This window comes from Drosophila takahashii, chromosome 2R, assembly GCF_030179915.1.
Source record: "Drosophila takahashii strain IR98-3 E-12201 chromosome 2R, DtakHiC1v2, whole genome shotgun sequence".
NCBI lineage: Eukaryota > Metazoa > Arthropoda > Insecta > Diptera > Drosophilidae > Drosophila > Drosophila takahashii.
In genome coordinates, this window is record NC_091679.1 from 6,657,432 (window position 1) to 6,676,880 (window position 19,449).

Here is a 19,449-nt window from a genome sequence, read left to right on the forward strand (position 1 = left end):
TTACAGTAAATTCAATTTCTAATAATATTTCTAGTTTTAATTTAACTGATGATGACATCACACAACTTTATCACCAAAATATAAACATTAACTTAAGCAATAGCGATGAGAGTAATGAAAATAATGATATTACTCCTGAACAAGTAGAGTTGGGTTATTATCTAAAACAGATAGGGAAAAAAAACGAGGAAGAAAAATCAGCTGAAGAAGAAGATGAACCTGTTCAAGATAGGGATTCTGAACCTGAAGCTAAAATGAACCCACATGAGTTAGAACTGTGGAATTATCTATATAGGCAACGGGTACAAAACCAATCAAATAAAATATACTCACCCAATTTATAAAAAATTTACAAACACACCCAAATATTTTATATTTAATACTCAATTTATTGAAATGTATTTGTTATTCGTTCAACTTAATCTTATACTAACAAAATATAAACATTTATATATATATATATTGCTTAAGATTTATATATATTTTGTTAATTTTTATTGTTCAACACCTTTTATCAAACTTACTAATTAAATAAATATTTTGCATTGTTAAATCTAAAATTGTTTCTGTTTTTTGGGATCGGGGGGCAATTCATTATAAAACATTTCAAGTTCAAGCGACTTGTAAAGTAAATCATGTTCAACATTTTCAATTTCTGTTTTTAGACGCTTGAGTAAAGTTTTTTGTTGCTCAGTCTGGAATTCAAGACTTTCTATTTCATCTACCTGTCTCCCCAAAACAAGTGACTCTCCCTCAAGGATTTGAACATTTGATATGAGTTCCCTTTCTATTAAACCTCTATGATGATAAGGGAGTGTAGACATTTTATCACCCTCAACTTTTCTCTTCGTATCATTACCATCGAGAATTATTTTTGTCATGTTGTAAGTATTTATGGTATGATTTTTAGATCTAAAAACTGACATGCCGCCATACATTCGATTTTCAGTGAAAAGAACCTTTTTATATTTTTCAATATCAAGATACTCTAGTGCTGTTCTCGTTACTCTCTTAGATTTCATACATGATTTGTCCATAGAATCAATTTTATAACAATAAACCTTAGGACGGAGACCAACAAACTCTGACATTGGTCTACCATGAAGCTCATCCTTAAAATCACCTAATACCGCTTTATTGCATATTTTAAAATTATATAAGTTGGCTCTTTCTTCGGAATAACCAGATGTATCAAATTTGAATTCTATATCATTCCGAATATCTCTATAAAAATCATCAGTTTTAATTGTATAGATGAAGGAATCTGTATCCATGTAATTTAATCTTATATTATCTTGAAATTTCGGTTTCATATACTGATAATGGAAATTATACATGTTCCACTTTGATAACTCTAATACTGTAAACCCAAGATACATGGGTTTATCGTATACATATGACATTCTTCTCATTTGAATTGTATAAAAATCATTCTCTAGTTTTGTAGCACTTTGAAAATTAAATTTGGAAATTAATGCTCGTGCACATAATTTTTTACGACCACTTTTATTATTATTATTCTGTGGAGGATTCCAATCACAAACTATTTTAATGTCAACGCGATTCTCGATATTTTCTAGGGTAATTTAATTTTTAGCTTTTTGACGATATTGGGTGTTAAGGTCTATATACGTTTTGAGCCAAGGTTTTTGCTCAAAACGTATCCCTCTATGAATTTTTATTAGCTGCAACCCATTAAGCAAACATTGCTGTAAATTTTTATAATGAATGATATAATTTTTTTTATTTCCGAGGTCGGCAATTAATTTTTTTACTTTTTCGCTATTAGTGGCTAACTTTGTTGTTGAACAAAACGGTAAATCACTATGTAAATCATGGATACTGTATGGATAGTCCAAATCCACTTCTAAAATATAACCATAATGTCCATCGCTTGGAATATTTTCTACTACCAAATTTTCTATGTCTATGGGAGACAACCACTTAAACCCTTGGTAAGGTAAAGGTTGAGACATTGCCCAACCATACAAATTATTTGCATCTAAATACATTAAAAATGATGACTCTTTACTAGCATCATAATCACTTAAATATTTATTATTTGCTTTACTATATCTGTGACAGCATTGTACCAAACCACCCCGAATTCCACTTTGTATAAATTTATACATATCAATATCAGTTATTAACTGTAACTCAATTTGAGTGGTTTTCAGCATTGCCTGCCAAGATAAACCTGGTGTTGTATAAAAATGAGCTGGGTCAAGAGAATAAATTTTCATGCAAATTAAAAGGAAATTTTCAAAAACGTCAGTTAATAATAATACATCAGTTTTTAAATAAATCTCTAGATAGTCCTTTAGAGATTTACAGGAAAATTGTGTCCAAACTTTAACAGCATGACTATATTCCTCTTGAGAACAATGCTTTTCAGTAAACTGATAATAAAATTGGTCTCTTGATGGTAAACTAGTTTCCTCTAGTCTATGCTCTGAATCAAGATATTCATATGGGAATACACCCTTCTTCCGCATAAGCCTAAATTCATTTTCACAATTAAAATGTGATCTTACTGATTTAAGTTGATCATCTTCTAAATTGGACGCTAAGGCATCTAGACTAGATGACATAAATCTAAATGTGTCTAGAAACCTTATCTCAAAACTGTTTCCACATTCATTTTCAATTTTTTTCATTACTGAAATGAAGTGCTCCTTGTTTATGGGAATAACTTTAATTTCTCCAGGTATTAATGTTAATTCTTTGATAAACAAGTGACAATCATACTTGGAGAAATTGTGGAAGAAAACTGGGATAAAATTAGACCTTTTCAAATTTAAATTACATTTCGAATGAGCTGCACCCCTGTATCTACCTGTATAATGACAATGATCATCCGCTAAAGCCTTCTCACAAATATGACAATTGAGGGTAAACTCAAAATCATATTCGTCCTCTGGATTCATTATTATCGGAACAATTTTACTCAAATAATTTGTATGAATAGTTTTTAAGTTATTTACAAGGGAATTGACAAAATTTATGGCTGAATTACCTCCCGTTTCCATTACAAATTTATCTAAGCTAGAATCATATGCACACTTTATAAAGTAAGCATATGAAATTGGTACATGTTCATTTACATTAAACAGTTTAGGACTTACATCAATATTTTTACGTCGAAGTATACACTCGAAATCTGCATACACTGCGAACGGAACTTTTAGTTGATGACGATGTGCCGTATACTTCAATGTCGATTTATATGGGTTTGGGAGAGTGACAACCTTTCCACTGCAAAGCTCCTTGTGGCGAAGTGCGTGACTTGCAGTTGATGAAAAATTTAAGCAGGTATTGCAAAACCATGTCCGTTCCTTATGTAGACTTTTTTGTGCAGACATTAGTCTGTTAAATAAAAGAAAATAAAACAAGTAATGTAACATAATAAGTAAAAGTAGGTCTATAACGAGTAAAATTCATACTTTGAAATATTTTTTATCCATGTGTAGTGACCGAATCCGTTTCCTTCCAGGAAAAGTATATTTATGTGCGTCGGCTTTTCAACTCCAGATTGATAAAGAGGTCCAATTATAGTTTCACTTTCCTCATCATATCCAAAAACGTTAATACCCAATGTAACGTTTTTTTGAATGAAAATGTCTATGTCCTTTATTTTGAGCGGGAATGTTAACCCACTGAAGTCCAAATTTATTCCAGATGTTAAAACAAATCTTTCGGCCCTTATATCAACTTTATATGTGTAGCACATTCTAGGGTTACTTGCTACCTTTTACCCATTTAAAACAGTATGAATCATTCTTATTTTGGACATTAATTATTGCTTTTTTCGAAAAAAGCTTGGGTGGTGTTGGGATAAATGAGGAACCAGAAAGCGGTTTAAATTGATTGAAATTCATTTCCAATCGAATTATGCGGAGTTGGGTCCACCCGCTATCCCTTTCCTGAAACTCTTCCATTTTTATTTTCAAATGGTTTGAGTGATTGGTGAATATGCGGTCTAAGTCCGAGTGGCTTGTAACAACATCCATTTTGCTTTGGAATTGTTTAGTCTCCGTTTTTAAATCGTCATCTTCCACGAGCATATATTCCGCAAAAAGCTCAAAATTAACTTTACCGGACATGTAGCTTTGAAGCACATTAAATAAATGCGATTTTAAAGCCTCTCCTGCTTCGAAGAGGAACTCTTCCGGGTATCTTAATTCCTCTCCTTCATTAACAAACATATAATGAAGGATTCGACCCTTGAATCCATCCGAAATCTTTTTGATTCTTCCATCCAAAGGTACCATAGCGTTCATCTTGTGGTTCGCGGTTCGTGCATGGTGATTCCATTGAACTCCCACCGGGATGAAACGACGGCATGACTCACAATATTTTTGGGTTTGGTTATTCATTTTAATTTTTTATTTTGGAAAGAATTACAATTGTAATTAATTTGTAGATTGTTTTTATTTTCTTTTCACAAAGTCACTTGTAATGTAGTTAATTTGTAGATTGTTTTAAATTTTTATTTTCTTTTCACAAAGTCACTTGTAATGTAGTTAATTTGTAGATTGTTTTAAATTTTTATTTTCTTTTCACAAAGTCACTTGTAATGTAGTTAATTTGTAATTGTAATTTAATTGTTCTCACAAAGACACTTTTCAATTAAGGTACACACGTTGATAAGATCACTTTACTGTTTTTCGAAACTAGTAAAAAGAGTAGGTCACTTCAAGAAATTTGAAAACACTGATCTGAATTTGGTTAAATTCTAGCTTAAATATAACTTTCAGGTTAGATTATTAGTATGAACCTAAACTTTAGTTTGAAAATTAAAAATTCAAAGTTTTGATTGGTTAATGAAAATATTTTCCTTAAATTTAATATAGGAAATTAGAATTGCAACGAATTGGTTGATGAAAATATTTTCCTTAAATTTAATATAAGAAATTAGACTTGCATTATTTTCCTTGGTTGATTCCATCGAGTATTTGATGGCGAGGGAGGGGTGAAAGTGAACCGTGTCCTAGCAACCAGGTTGTTGACTACTCGGTTTCTAATCACATTTGCATTTGTCTAACTAATTTTCTCAAAGGGATGATCGCGAGGGAAGGAATGGTGGTGGAAAAGTTTTGCTCCCCATATGAAGAGGGGATAAAAGTGAGAAGTTACTGGGAAGAACCTTCAGTTCGAATTGAAAGTCTGAATTAATAATATCAGCAGCAGCAACATAAGTTTGGAATAACAACAAAACTACAACCAAAAATCAACAAACCAAATCAACAAAACAACTATACAACAAACAACTAATCAACAACCAAAAATCAACAAACCAAATCAACAAAAACAACTATACAACAACCAAAATCAATTATACAACAAACACCTAAGCAACAACCAAAAATCAACAAACAACAACATCATCAACAGACAAACAGCGCCAACAACATCAAGAAACAACAAGAAACAGCGCCAACAACATCAAGAAACAACAAGAAACAGCAGCAGAATTAATAACAACCACGTGTGTAATGAAATCACCAATTTCCACGAAGAATTTGGTGATTTCATTTTTGAGGAACATCGGGAGTCCCTGGGGATGGACTTCTCCAATCTTCAACAGATGGATCGAGTCGGTGAGAGAGTAACTAGGTATGGTGTGCATATGCTAACATGTCCCTGGGCCGACGATGACGTAAGAGAGGGCCCGGATACATGTCAATGTCACCAGGCACCATACATTAGAATTAAAGTTATTGCTTTAATTAACAAATACAAAAACAAAAATACAAAATTACAATACAAAACGTCAGTTAATAATAATATATCAGTTTTTAAATAAAACTCTAGATAGTCCTTTAGAGATTTACAGGAAAATTGTGTCCAAACTTTAACAGCATGACTATATTCCTCTTGAGAACAATGCCTTTCAGTAAACTGATTATAAAATTGGTCTCTTGATGGTAAACTAGTTTCCTCTAGTCTATGCTCTGAATCAAGATATTCATATGGGAATACACCCTTCTTCCGCATAAGCCTAAATTCATTTTCACAATTAAAATGTGATCTTACTGATTTAAGTTGATCATCTTCTAAATTGGACGCTAAGGCATCTAGACTAGATGACATAAATCTAAATGTGTCTAGAAACCTTATCTCAAAACTGATTCCACATTCATTTTCAATTTTTTTCATTACTGAAATGAAGTGCTCCTTGTTTATGGGAATAACTTTAATTTCTCCAGGTATTAATGTTAATTCTTTGATAAACAAGTGACAATCATACTTGGAGAAATTGTGGAAGAAAACTGGGATAAAATTAGACCTTTTCAAATCTAAATTACATTTCGAATGAGCTGCACCCCTGTATCTACCTGTATTATGACAATGATCTCGAACCCTATCATCCGCTAAAGCCTTCTCACAAATATGACAATTGAGGGTAAACTCAAAATCATATTCGTCCTCTGGATTCATTATTATCGGAACAATTTTACTCAAATAATTTGTATGAATAGTTTTTAAGTTATTTACAAGGGAATTGACAAAATTTATGGCTGAATTACCTCCCGTTTCCATTACAAATTTATCTAAGCTAGAATCATATGCACACTTTATAAAGTAAGCATATGAAATTGGTACATGTTCATTTACATTAAACAGTTTAGGACTTACATCAATATTTTTACGTCGAAGTATACACTCGAAATCTGCATACACTGCGAACGGAACTTTTAGTTGATGACGATGTGCCGTATACTTCAATGTCGATTTATATGGGTTTGGGAGAGTGACAACCTTTCCACTGCAAAGCTCCTTGTGGTGAAGTGCGTGACTTGCAGTTGATGAAAAATTTAAGCAGGTATTGCAAAACCATGTCCGTTCCTTATGTAGACTTTTTTGTGCAGACATTAGAGTAGTATGAAAATGAGAGTTCTGGATACAAAGGCTGGATACAAAAGTGGAGGGGGAGGTAATTAATTATGCTAATTAGGGTAATAAATCAGGACAATGTGACAGGTGTGGGGGATAATTAAAGTTAATGGGTGCGTGACGAGTGATCGTTAATTAGGGTCCACAATAGTTATATCCAGCTTTTGTAAGTAGTATGAAAATGAGAGTTCTGGATACAAAAGCTGGATACAAAAGTGGAGGGGGAGGTAATTAATTATGCTAATTAGGGTAATAAATCAGGACAATGTGACAGGTGTGGGGGATAATTAAAGTTAATGGGTGCGTGACGAGTGATCGTTAATTAGGGTCCACAATAGTTATATCCAGCTTTTGTATGTAGGATTTGTATTCAGGAATCAGGAATCCCGAAATTCGGTCCAGAAATCGGGGGAGATATTACTGGGGTGTGACGGGTGATCGTAAATTAGGGTGATAAGTTGCTTATATCTAGGAATTGTATTCAGGAATTCGCTCCCCCGAATTTCGTTTAAGAAATCGGGACCCTAATTAAGCGGGTGAGAAGTTACTGGGGTGTGACGGGTGATCGTAAATTAGGGTGATAAGTTGCTTATATCTAGGAATTGTATTCAGGAATTCGCTCCCCCGAATTTCGTTTAAGAAATCGGGACTCTTATTAAGCGGGAAGAAGTTACTGGGGTGTGACGGGTGATCGTAAATTAGGGTCCACAATAGTTATATCCAGCTTTTGTATCTAGGAAATGGGGTGAAAGAGGGGAGGCATTCTGCTTAAGTGGTTGACGAGTAGGTTGACGGGATCGAACGTGGGAGAAGTTAGAAAAATAGGGTGAAACGAGGGGAGGGAATCTAGTTAAGCGGGTGAGAAGTTACTGGGGTGTGTCAGGTGATCATAGCGTTATATTTGGGTTATCCTAGTTAATGGGGGAGAAATTACTGGGGTGTGCCGGGTGTCCTTTGCTTATCTGGGTTATCGTAGTTAAGCGGGTGAGCGATATATTTGGGTTATCCTAGTTAATGGGGAGAAATTACTGGGGTGTGCCGGGTGTCCTTTGCTTAGATTAAGAAAGTGTGGTGCTCACGCGGGTACGTGTTAGAATGTCACGGGCTGTTGTCACGTCCAAAAGAAACAGCTGAAAGCAACCACCCTTGAAAAGGGATCCCTTTGCTTGCCACTGAGAAACAAACTCCCACCCCAATGACAAAAAGAATATGTAAATTTTAAATTCAAGTATATTTATTTATTTTTTTAACTTTTTGACCTGAAAGAAATAGCTGAAAAAAATCACCCATCCCCCAAACAAAAGAATATGTTAATTTTAATTTCAAATATATTTTTATTGTTTTATTTATTTTTTATTTGTAAATTTAAGGTTAAGATTTTTGTATTTGTTAATTAAAGCAATAGCTTTAATTCTAATGTATGGTGCCTGGTGACATTGACATGTATCCGGGCCCTCTCTTACGTCATCGTCGACCCAGGGACATGTTAGCATATGCACACCATACCTAGATTCTCTCTCACCGACTCGATCCATCTGTTGTAGCTTGGAGAAGTCCATCTCCAGGGACTCCCGATGATCCTCAAAAATGAAGTCACCAAATTCTTCGAGGAAATTGGTGATTTCATCACACACGTGGTTGTTATTCATTCTGCTGCTGCTGTTTCTTGTTGTTTCTTGATGTTGTTGGCGCTGTTTCTTGTTGTTTCTTGATGTTGTTGGCGCTGTTTCTTGCTGTTTCTTGATGTTGTTGGCGCTGTTTGTCTGTTGATGATGTTGTTGTTTGTTGATTTTTGGTTGTTGATTAGTTGTTTGTTGTATAGTTGATTTTTGGTTGTTGTATAGTTGTTTTGTTGGTTTGGTTTGTTGATTTTTGGTTGTAGTTTTGTTGTTATTCCAAACTTATGTTGCTGCTGCTGATATTATTAATCCAGACTTGTAATTCGAACTGAAGGTTCTTCCCAGTAACTTCTTACTTTTATCCCCTCTTCATATGGGGAGCAAAAATTTTCCACCACCATCCCTTCCCTCGCGATCATCCCTTTGAGAAAATTAGTTAGAGAAATGCAAATGTGACTAGAAACCGAGTAGTCAACAACCTGGTTGCTAGGACACGGTTCACTTTCACCCCTCCCTCGCCATCAAATATTCGATGGAATCAACCAATGAAAATAATGCAAGTCTAATTTCTTATATTAAATTTAAGGAAAATATTTTCATCAACCAATCAATTCGTTGCAACTCTAATTTCCTATATTAAATTTAAGGAAAATATTTTCATTTACCAATCAAAACTTTTAATTTTTTAATTTTCAAACTAAAGTTTAAGTTGATACTAATAATCTATCCTCAAAGTTATATTTAAGCTAGAATTTTATCAAATTCAGATCAGTGTTTTCAAATTTCTTGAAGTGACCTACTCTTTTTACTAGTTTCGAAAAACAGTAAAGTGATCTTATCAACGTGTGTACCTTAATTGAAAAGTGTCTTTGTGAGAACAATTAAATTACAATTACAAATTAACTACATTACAAGTGACTTTGTGAAAAGAAAATAAAAATTTAAAACAATCTACAAATTAACTACATTACAAGTGACTTTGTGAAAAGAAAATAAAAATTTAAAACAATCTACAAATTAACTACATTACAAGTGACTTTGTGAAAAGAAAATAAAAACAATCTACAAATTAATTACAATTGTAATTCTTTCCAAAATAAAAAATTAAAATGAATAACCAAACCCAAAAATATTGTGAGTCATGCCGTCGTTTCATCCCGGTGGGAGTTCAATGGAATCACCATGCACGAACCGCGAACCACAAGATGAACGCTATGGTACCTTTGGATGGAAGAATCAAAAAGATTTCGGATGGATTCAAGGGTCGAATCCTTCATTATATGTTTGTTAATGAAGGAGAGGAATTAAGATACCCGGAAGAGTTCCTCTTCGAAGCAGGAGAGGCTTTAAAATCGCATTTATTTAATGTGCTTCAAAGCTACATGTCCGGTAAAGTTAATTTTGAGCTTTTTGCGGAATATATGCTCGTGGAAGATGACGATTTAAAAACGGAGACTAAACAATTCCAAAGCAAAATGGATGTTGTTACAAGCCACTCGGACTTAGACCGCATATTCACCAATCACTCAAACCATTTGAAAATAAAAATGGAAGAGTTTCAGGAAAGGGATAGCGGGTGGACCCAACTCCGCATAATTCGATTGGAAATGAATTTCAATCAATTTAAACCGCTTTCTGGTTCCTCATTTATCCCAACACCACCCAAGCTTTTTTCGAAAAAAGCAATAATTAATGTCCAAAATAAGAATGATTCATACTGTTTTAAATGGGTAAAAGGTAGCAAGTAACCCTAGAATGTGCTACACATATAAAGTTGATATAAGGGCCGAAAGATTTGTTTTAACATCTGGAATAAATTTGGACTTCAGTGGGTTAACATTCCCGCTCAAAATAAAGGACATAGACATTTTCATTCAAAAAAACGTTACATTGGGTATTAACGTTTTTGGATATGATGAGGAAAGTGAAACTATAATTGGACCTCTTTATCAATCTGGAGTTGAAAAGCCGACGCACATAAATATACTTTTCCTGGAAGGAAACGGATTCGGTCACTACACATGGATAAAAAATATTTCAAAGTATGAATTTTACTCGTTATAGACCTACTTTTACTTATTATGTTACATTACTTGTTTTATTTTCTTTTATTTAACAGACTAATGTCTGCACAAAAAAGTCTACATAAGGAACGGACATGGTTTTGCAATACCTGCTTAAATTTTTCATCAACTGCAAGTCACGCACTTCGCCACAAGGAGCTTTGCAGTGGAAAGGTTGTCACTCTCCCAAACCCATATAAATCGACATTGAAGTATACGGCACATCGTCATCAACTAAAAGTTCCGTTCGCAGTGTATGCAGATTTCGAGTGTATACTTCGACGTAAAAATATTGATGTAAGTCCTAAACTGTTTAATGTAAATGAACATGTACCAATTTCATATGCTTACTTTATAAAGTGTGCATATGATTCTAGCTTAGATAAATTTGTAATGGAAACGGGAGGTAATTCAGCCATAAATTTTGTCAATTCCCTTGTAAATAACTTAAAAACTATTCATACAAATTATTTGAGTAAAATTGTTCCCATAGTAATGAATCCAGAGGACGAATATGATTTTGAGTTTACCCTCAATTGTCATATTTGTGAGAAGGCTTTAGCGGATGATAGGGTTCGAGATCATTGTCATTATACAGGTAGATACAGGGGTGCAGCTCATTCGAAATGTAATTTAGAATTGAAAACGTCTAATTTTATCCCAGTTTTCTTCCACAATTTCTCCAAGTATGATTGTCACTTGTTTATCAAAGAATTAACATTAATACCTGGAGAAATTAAAGTTATTCCCATAAACAAGGAGCACTTCATTTCAGTAATGAAAAAAATTGAAAATGAATGTGGAAACAGTTTTGAGATAAGGTTTCTAGACACATTTAGATTTATGTCATCTAGTCTAGATGCCTTAGCGTCCAATTTAGAAGATGATCAACTTAAATCAGTAAGATCACATTTTAATTGTGAAAATGAATTTAGGCTTATGCGGAAGAAGGGTGTATTCCCATATGAATATCTTGATTCAGAGCATAGACTAGAGGAAACTAGTTTACCATCAAGAGACCAATTTTATAATCAGTTTACTGAAAGGCATTGTTCTCAAGAGGAATATAGTCATGCTGTTAAAGTTTGGACACAATTTTCCTGTAAATCTCTAAAGGACTATCTAGAGTTTTATTTAAAAACTGATATATTATTATTAACTGACGTTTTGTATTGTAATTTTGTATTTTTGTTTTTGTATTTGTTAATTAAAGCAATAACTTTAATTCTAATGTATGGTGCCTGGTGACATTGACATGTATCCGGGCCCTCTCTTACGTCATCGTCGGCCCAGGGACATGTTAGCATATGCACACCATACCTAGTTACTCTCTCACCGACTCGATCCATCTGTTGAAGATTGGAGAAGTCCATCCCCAGGGACTCCCGATGTTCCTCAAAAATGAAATCACCAAATTCTTCGTGGAAATTGGTGATTTCATTACACACGTGGTTGTTATTAATTCTGCTGCTGTTTCTTGTTGTTTCTTGATGTTGTTGGCGCTGTTTCTTGTTGTTTCTTGATGTTGTTGGCGCTGTTTGTCTGTTGATGATGTTGTTGTTTGTTGATTTTTGGTTGTTGCTTAGGTGTTTGTTGTATAATTGATTTTGGTTGTTGTATAGTTGTTTTTGTTGATTTGGTTTGTTGATTTTTGGTTGTTGATTAGTTGTTTGTTGTATAGTTGTTTTGTTGATTTGGTTTGTTGATTTTTGGTTGTAGTTTTGTTGTTATTCCAAACTTATGTTGCTGCTGCTGATATTATTAATTCAGACTTTCAATTCGAACTGAAGGTTCTTCCCAGTAACTTCTCACTTTTATCCCCTCTTCATATGGGGAGCAAAACTTTTCCACCACCATTCCTTCCCTCGCGATCATCCCTTTGAGAAAATTAGTTAGACAAATGCAAATGTGATTAGAAACCGAGTAGTCAACAACCTGGTTGCTAGGACACGGTTCACTTTCACCCCTCCCTCGCCATCAAATACTCGATGGAATCAACCAAGGAAAATAATGCAAGTCTAATTTCTTATATTAAATTTAAGGAAAATATTTTCATCAACCAATTCGTTGCAATTCTAATTTCCTATATTAAATTTAAGGAAAATATTTTCATTAACCAATCAAAACTTTGAATTTTTAATTTTCAAACTAAAGTTTAGGTTCATACTAATAATCTAACCTGAAAGTTATATTTAAGCTAGAATTTAACCAAATTCAGATCAGTGTTTTCAAATTTCTTGAAGTGACCTACTCTTTTTACTAGTTTCGAAAAACAGTAAAGTGATCTTATCAACGTGTGTACCTTAATTGAAAAGTGTCTTTGTGAGAACAATTAAATTACAATTACAAATTAACTACATTACAAGTGACTTTGTGAAAAGAAAATAAAAATTTAAAACAATCTACAAATTAACTACATTACAAGTGACTTTGTGAAAAGAAAATAAAAATTTAAAACAATCTACAAATTAACTACATTACAAGTGACTTTGTGAAAAGAAAATAAAAATTTCAAACAATCTACAAATTAATTACAATTGTAATTTTTTCCAAAATAAAAATTAAAATGAATAACCAAACCCAAAAATATTGTGAGTCATGCCGTCGTTTCATCCCGGTGGGAGTTCAATGGAATCACCATGCACGAACCGCGAACCACAAGATGAACGCTATGGTACCTTTGGATGGAAGAATCAAAATGATTTCGGATGGATTCAAGGGTCGAATCCTTCATTATATGTTTGTTAATGAAGGAGAGGAATTAAGATACCCGGAAGAGTTCCTCTTCGAAGCAGGAGAGGCTTTAAAATCGCATTTATTTAATGTGCTTCAAAGCTACATGTCCGGTAAAGTTAATTTTGAGCTTTTTGCGGAATATATGCTCGTGAAAGATGACGATTTAAAAACGGAGACTAAACAATTCCAAAGCAAAATGGAAGTTGTTACAAACCACTCGGATTTAGACCGCATATTCACCAATCACTCAGACCATCTGAAAATAAAAATGGAAGAGTTTCAGGAAAGGGATAGCGGGTGGACCCTACTCCGCATAATTCGATTGGAAATGAATTTCAATCAATTTAAACCGCTTTCTGGTTCCTCATTTATCCCAACACCACCCAAGCTTTTTTCGAAAAAAGCAATAATTAATGTTCAAAATAAGAATGATTCATACTGTTTTAAATGGACTTTGATTTCGGCACTTACAAAGGTAGCAAGTAACCCTAGTATATGCTACACATATAAAGTTGATATAAGGGCCGAAAGATTTGTTTTAACATCTGGAATAAATTTGGACTTCAGTGGGTTAACATTCCCGCTCAAAATAAAGGACATAGACATTTTCATTCAAAAAAACGTTACATTGAGTATTAACGTTTTTGGATATGATGAGGAAAGTGAAACTATAATTGGACCTCTTTATCAATCTGGAGTTGAAAAGCCGACGCACATAAATATACTTTTCCTGGAAGGAAACGGATTCGGTCACTACACATGGATAAAAAATATTTCAAAGTATGAATTTTACTCGTTATAGACCTACTTTTACTTATTATGTTACATTACTTGTTTTATTTTTCTTTTGTTTAACAGACTAATGACTTCACAAAGAGGATCACATAATGGACGGGAATGGTTTTGCAATACCTGCTTAAATTTTTCATCAACTGCAAGTCACGCACTTCGCCACAAGGAGCTTTGCAGTGGAAAGGTTGCCACTCTCCCAAGCCCATATAAATCGACATTGAAGTATACGGCACTGCGTCATCAACTAAAAGTTCCGTTCGCAGTGTATGCAGATTTCGAGTGTATACTTCGACGTAAAAATATTGATGTAAGTCCTAAACTGTTTAATGTAAATGAACATGTACCAATTTCATATGCTTACTTTATAAAGTGTGCATATGATTCTAGCTTAGATAAATTTGTAATGGAAACGGGAGGTAATTCAGCCATAAATTTTGTCAATTCCCTTGTAAATAACTTAAAAACTATTCATACAAATTATTTGAGTAAAATTGTTCCCATAGTAATGAATCCAGAGGACGAATATGATTTTGAGTTTACCCTCAATTGTCATATTTGTGAGAAGGCTTTAGCGGATGATAGGGTTCGAGATCATTGTCATTACACAGGTAGATACAGGGGTGCAGCTCATTCGAAATGTAATTTAGAATTGAAAACGTCTAATTTTATCCCAGTTTTCTTCCACAATTTCTCCAAGTATGATTGTCACTTGTTTATCAAAGAATTAACATTAATACCTGGAGAAATTAAAGTTATTCCCATAAACAAGGAGCACTTCATTTCAGTAATGAAAAAAATTGAAAATGAATGTGGAAACAGTTTTGAGATAAGGTTTCTAGACACATTTAGATTTATGTCATCTAGTCTAGATGCCTTAGCGTCCAATTTAGAAGATGATCAACTTAAATCAGTAAGATCACATTTTAATTGTGAAAATGAATTTAGGCTTATGCGGAAGAAGGGTGTATTCCCATATGAATATCTTGATTCAGAGCATAGACTAGATGAAACTAGTTTACCATCAAGAGACCAATTTTATAATCAGTTTACTGAAAAGCATTGTTCTCAAGAGGAATATAGTCATGCTGTTAAAGTTTGGAGACAATTTTCCTGTAAATCTCTAAAGGACTATCTAGAGATTTATTTAAAAACTGATGTATTATTATTAACTGACGTTTTTGAAAATTTCCGTTTAATTTGCATGAAAATTTATTCTCTTGACCCAGCTCATTTTTATACAACACCAGGTTTATCTTGGCAGGCAATGCTGAAAACCACTCAAATTGAGTTACAGTTAATAACTGATATTGATATGTATAAATTTATACAAAGTGGAATTCGGGGTGGTTTGGTACAATGCTGTCACAGATATAGTAAAGCAAATAATAAATATTTAAGTGATTATGATGCTAGTAAAGAGTCATCATTTTTAATGTATTTAGATGCAAATAATTTGTATGGTTGGGCAATGTCTCAACCTTTACCTTACCAAGGGTTTAAGTGGTTGTCTCCCATAGACATAGAAAATTTGGTAGTAGAAAATATTCCAAGCGATGGAGATTATGGTTATATTTTAGAAGTGGATTTGGACTATCCATACAGTATCCATGATTTACATAGTGATTTACCGTTTTGTTCATCAACAAAGTTAGCCACTAATAGCGAAAAAGTAAAAAAATTAATTGCCGACCTCGGAAATAAAAAAAATTATATCATTCATTATAAAAATTTACAGCAATGTTTGCTTAATGGGTTGAAGCTAATAAAAATTCATAGAGGGATACGTTTTGAGCAAAAACCTTGGCTCAAAACGTATATAGACCTTAACACCCAATATCGTCAAAAAGCTAAAAATTCATTTGAAAAAGATTTTTTTAAATTATTAAATAATGCAGTCTACGGTAAAACCCTAGAAAATATCGAGAATCGCGTTGACATTAAAATAGTTTGTGATTGGGATCCTCCACAGAATAATAATAATAAAAGTGGTCGTAAAAAATTATGTGCACGAGCATTAATTTCCAAATTTAATTTTCAAAGTGCTACAAAACTAGAGAATGATTTTTATACAATTCAAATGAGAAGAATGTCATATGTATACGATAAACCCATGTATCTTGGGTTTACAGTATTAGAGTTATCAAAGTGGAACATGTATAATTTCCATTATCAGTATATGAAACCGAAATTTCAAGATAATATAAGATTAAATTACATGGATACAGATTCCTTCATCTATACAATTAAAACTGATGATTTTTATAGAGATATTCGGAATGATATAGAATTCAAATTTGATACATCTGGTTATTCCGAAGAAAGAGCCAACTTATATAATTTTAAAATATGCAATAAAGCGGTATTAGGTGTTTTTAAAGATGAGCTTCATGGTAGACCAATGTCAGAGTTTGTTGGTCTCCGTCCTAAGGTTTATTGTTATAAAATTGATTCTATGGACAAATCGTTTATGAAATCTAAGGGAGTAACGAGAACAGCACTAGAGTATCTAGATATTGAAAAATATAAAAAGGTTCTTTTCACTGAAAATCGAATGTATGGCGGCATGTCAGTTTTTAGATCTAAAAATCATACCATAAATACTTACAAAATGACAAAAATAATTCTCGATGGTAATGATACGAAGAGAAAAGTTGAGGGTGATAAAATGTCTACACTCCCTTATCATCATAAGGGTTTAATAGAAAGGGAACTCATATCAAATGTTCAAATCCTTGAGGGAGAGTCACTTGTTTTGGGGAGACAGGTAGATGAAATAGAAAGTCTTGAATTCCAGACTGAGGAACAAAAAACTTTACTCAAGCGTCTAAAAACAGAAATTGAAAATGTTGAACATGATTTACTTTACAAGTCGCTTGAACTTGAAATGTTTTATAATGAATTGCCCCCCGATCCCAAAAAACAGAAACAATTTTAGATTTAACAATGCAAAATATTTATTTAATTAGTAAGTTTGATAAAAGGTGTTGAACAATAAAAATTAACAAAATATATATAAATCTTAAAAGGTGTTGAACAATAAAAATTAACAAAATATATATAAATCTTAAGCAATATATATATATAAATGTTTATATTTTGTTAGTATAACATTAACTTGAACAAATAACAAATACATTTCAATAAATTGAGTATTAAATATAAAATATTTGGGTGTGTTTTTAAATTTTTTTTTTTTTGGAAATTTTTTATAAATTGGGTGAGTATATTTTATTTGATTGGTTTTGTACCCGTTGCCTATATAGATAATTCCACAGTTCTAATTCATGTGGGTTCATTTTAGCTTCAGGTTCAGAATCCCTGTCTTGAACAGGTTCATCTTCTTCTTCAGCTGATTTTTCTTCCTCGTTTTTTTCCCTTATCTGTTTTAGATAATAACCCAACTCTACTTGTTCAGGAGTAATATCATTATTTTCATTACTCTCATCGCTATTGTTTAAGTTAATGATTATATTTTGGTGATAAAGTTGTGTGATGTCATCATCAGTTAAATTAAAACTAGAAATATTATTAGAAATTGAATTTACTGAAACTACGTTAGATCCTAAAAGGTGAACATATTCAACTGAAATGAGAAAAAGAAAAAGAAAAACGAATTAATGAAATGAAATAATAAATACTAAAGTAAATTAACTTGCCTTTTGTTTTGTTTATTATTTTATTTCCTTGAGGAATTTTTATATCCTTCTGAAATAAATAAGTAATATGTTATCCCTAATTCATATAAAAGTTGTTGCGGTTCAACAACTCGCTACACTCTAATAGACATAATTTTCCCCCATCAGAGTCTATACCACTCAAGTCTAGTTCCTCAATTGTTATAACCTCTCTTTTACTTATCTTGGGTGGAGGTGGTAAATCTATTGTTTTTGGTAGAAGTGGATAGTAAAAAAGTTCTTCATCAATTTCTACACAGTTTATTTGAATCTTGTACATATCTAGATGAGAATGTTTTTTTAACCTTTTTGAAACGTAATGGCACTGGATTCTTAAAGTGAAAAGGTCTCTATAACCGAGTTTATAATATCTATCGAAACCTCTGTTTCCTGTTACAATAGTTCCGCCCTCTCTATTTTCCCTTTCAAGCAAGTCTGATTTAAATTTCTCTAACAATTCCTTTTTAAGAAAAGAATATTTTTTTTCTACACTACGCTTCTCTGTTTTATTTAAAATTTTTGACTCTTCACTTACATTATCATTATTACCATCTTCTTCATTTAGTGGCGTAAATGATTGTTTGGAGGGTGACGACAAATCATCGTACTCATCATAGATTAGGAAATTAGCTGGAGGGGGTGTTGATGATGATGATTCTTCTGTTGCTTCTGTTGATGATGATGATTCTGTTGATGAGGCTTCTGTTGTTGTTGATGATGATGATGCTTCTGTTGTTGTTGTTTCTGTTGTTGTTGTTTCTGTTGTTGTTGTTGTTTCTGTTGTTGTTGTTTCTGTTGTTGTTGTTTCTGTTGTTGTTGTTTCTGAAATTAAATATCATAACAAAAGTTAGCAAAAATCGAAAAAGTAAAAAAAGTAATTTGTGATTGTTATTTATATTGGTATTTACCTTGTGGTGCTTCGTCGTCTTCATCTTTTTTTAGTTTCCTCTCTTCTGTTATGTAGCTTGCCATTGTTGGTTCTTCTGAAATTAAATATCATAACAAAGTTAACAAACCAAAAAAAAAAAAATTTTTATTGTTATTATTGTTTTGATGTTCTTACCTTGTGAGGTTTTTAGTTTACTCTCTAACTCATCAATGTTATTTATATTCGCTAGTGAACTGTTCTTAAATAGATACAATTTCAGCTGAATATTCAAAACATCATTGTTAGGGAGTAAAATTTGAATAATTGTGGTTTCCATTGTCTCGTTGTATTTCGTTAGATGTGAAGTGGGTATTACACCCATTTCCACTACTCCTATTACAGAAACTATTATTAAAAATAGTTTCATTATTTTATTATTATTCATTTTCACACACACACACACACACACAATTATTAATAAAGTTTGAGATTTTAGCTTTCACTTTCACTTTTATATGAGCAATTTGAGCTCCAATTTTCACCGTCTTGTCTTGCTTGCGATCGCTACTGAAAAAATCATAAGCGCCCCAGTGGTATTTATTGAGAATTTTCAGTATGTAACTCTTATGTAAACGAATAAAGGGATGGGGCAATCATTCCTAAATATGCTGGCGAACCAGTCCAACAAACAGAAACAATATATACAAACCTTGAGTAAACATTCTTATAGCCCTCCACACGCCCTCCACAGAAAGCAGAACATTCTTATCGCCCTCCACAGAAAGCACAACATTCTATCA

General features: G+C 32.8%; 2 protein-coding genes across 8 annotated transcripts; one reads left to right on the forward strand and one right to left on the reverse strand.

The window, feature by feature from the left end:
- The first annotated feature begins 13,166 nt into the window (after nt 1-13,166).
- On the forward strand, nt 13,167-14,503 carry LOC138912082 (uncharacterized). Its single transcript, XM_070211938.1, has 3 exons — nt 13,167-14,095; nt 14,174-14,414; nt 14,495-14,503. Exons 1-3 carry the CDS (start codon nt 13,242-13,244, stop codon nt 14,501-14,503), a joined length of 1,104 nt encoding a protein of 367 aa, XP_070068039.1. The 5' UTR covers nt 13,167-13,241.
- Nucleotides 14,504-17,232: 2,729 nt separating this feature from the next.
- LOC138912717 (protein P54-like) lies at nt 17,233-19,204 on the reverse strand. Of its 7 annotated transcripts, none has more exons than XM_070213978.1 (5): nt 18,845-19,204; nt 18,690-18,764; nt 18,331-18,603; nt 17,764-17,809; nt 17,233-17,690 (listed from the first exon to the last, which is right to left on the reverse strand). In XM_070213978.1, the coding sequence occupies exons 1-4, from the start codon at nt 19,092-19,094 to the stop codon at nt 17,784-17,786; spliced, it is 624 nt and encodes a 207-aa protein (XP_070070079.1). In that variant the 5' UTR covers nt 19,095-19,204; the 3' UTR covers nt 17,233-17,690; nt 17,764-17,783. The 7 variants fall into 7 exon arrangements, 5 of the variants coding, with proteins under 5 accessions (XP_070070079.1, XP_070070078.1, XP_070070076.1 ...); XM_070213977.1 differs by having other exon boundaries at nt 17,764-17,812; XM_070213975.1 differs by having other exon boundaries at nt 18,317-18,603.
- Between the last annotated feature and the right edge of the window lie 245 nt (nt 19,205-19,449).

Coding starts and splice junctions, on each gene's coding strand:
- LOC138912082 (XM_070211938.1), top strand. CDS start 13,242: ATGAACGCTATGGTACCTTTGGATGGAAGAATCAAAATGATTTCGGAT. Junction 14,096..14,173: donor TGGATAAAAAATATTTCAAA/GTATGAATTTTA, acceptor TTTGTTTAACAG/ACTAATGACTTCACAAAGAG.
- LOC138912717 (XM_070213974.1), bottom strand. CDS start 19,094: ATGAATAATAATAAAATAATGAAACTATTTTTAATAATAGTTTCTGTA. Junction 18,765..18,844: donor TAAACTAAAAACCTCACAAG/GTAAGAACATCA, acceptor ATTTAATTTCAG/AAGAACCAACAATGGCAAGC. Junction 18,604..18,689: donor AGACGACGAAGCACCACAAG/GTAAATACCAAT, acceptor ATTTAATTTCAG/AAACAACAACAACAGAAACA.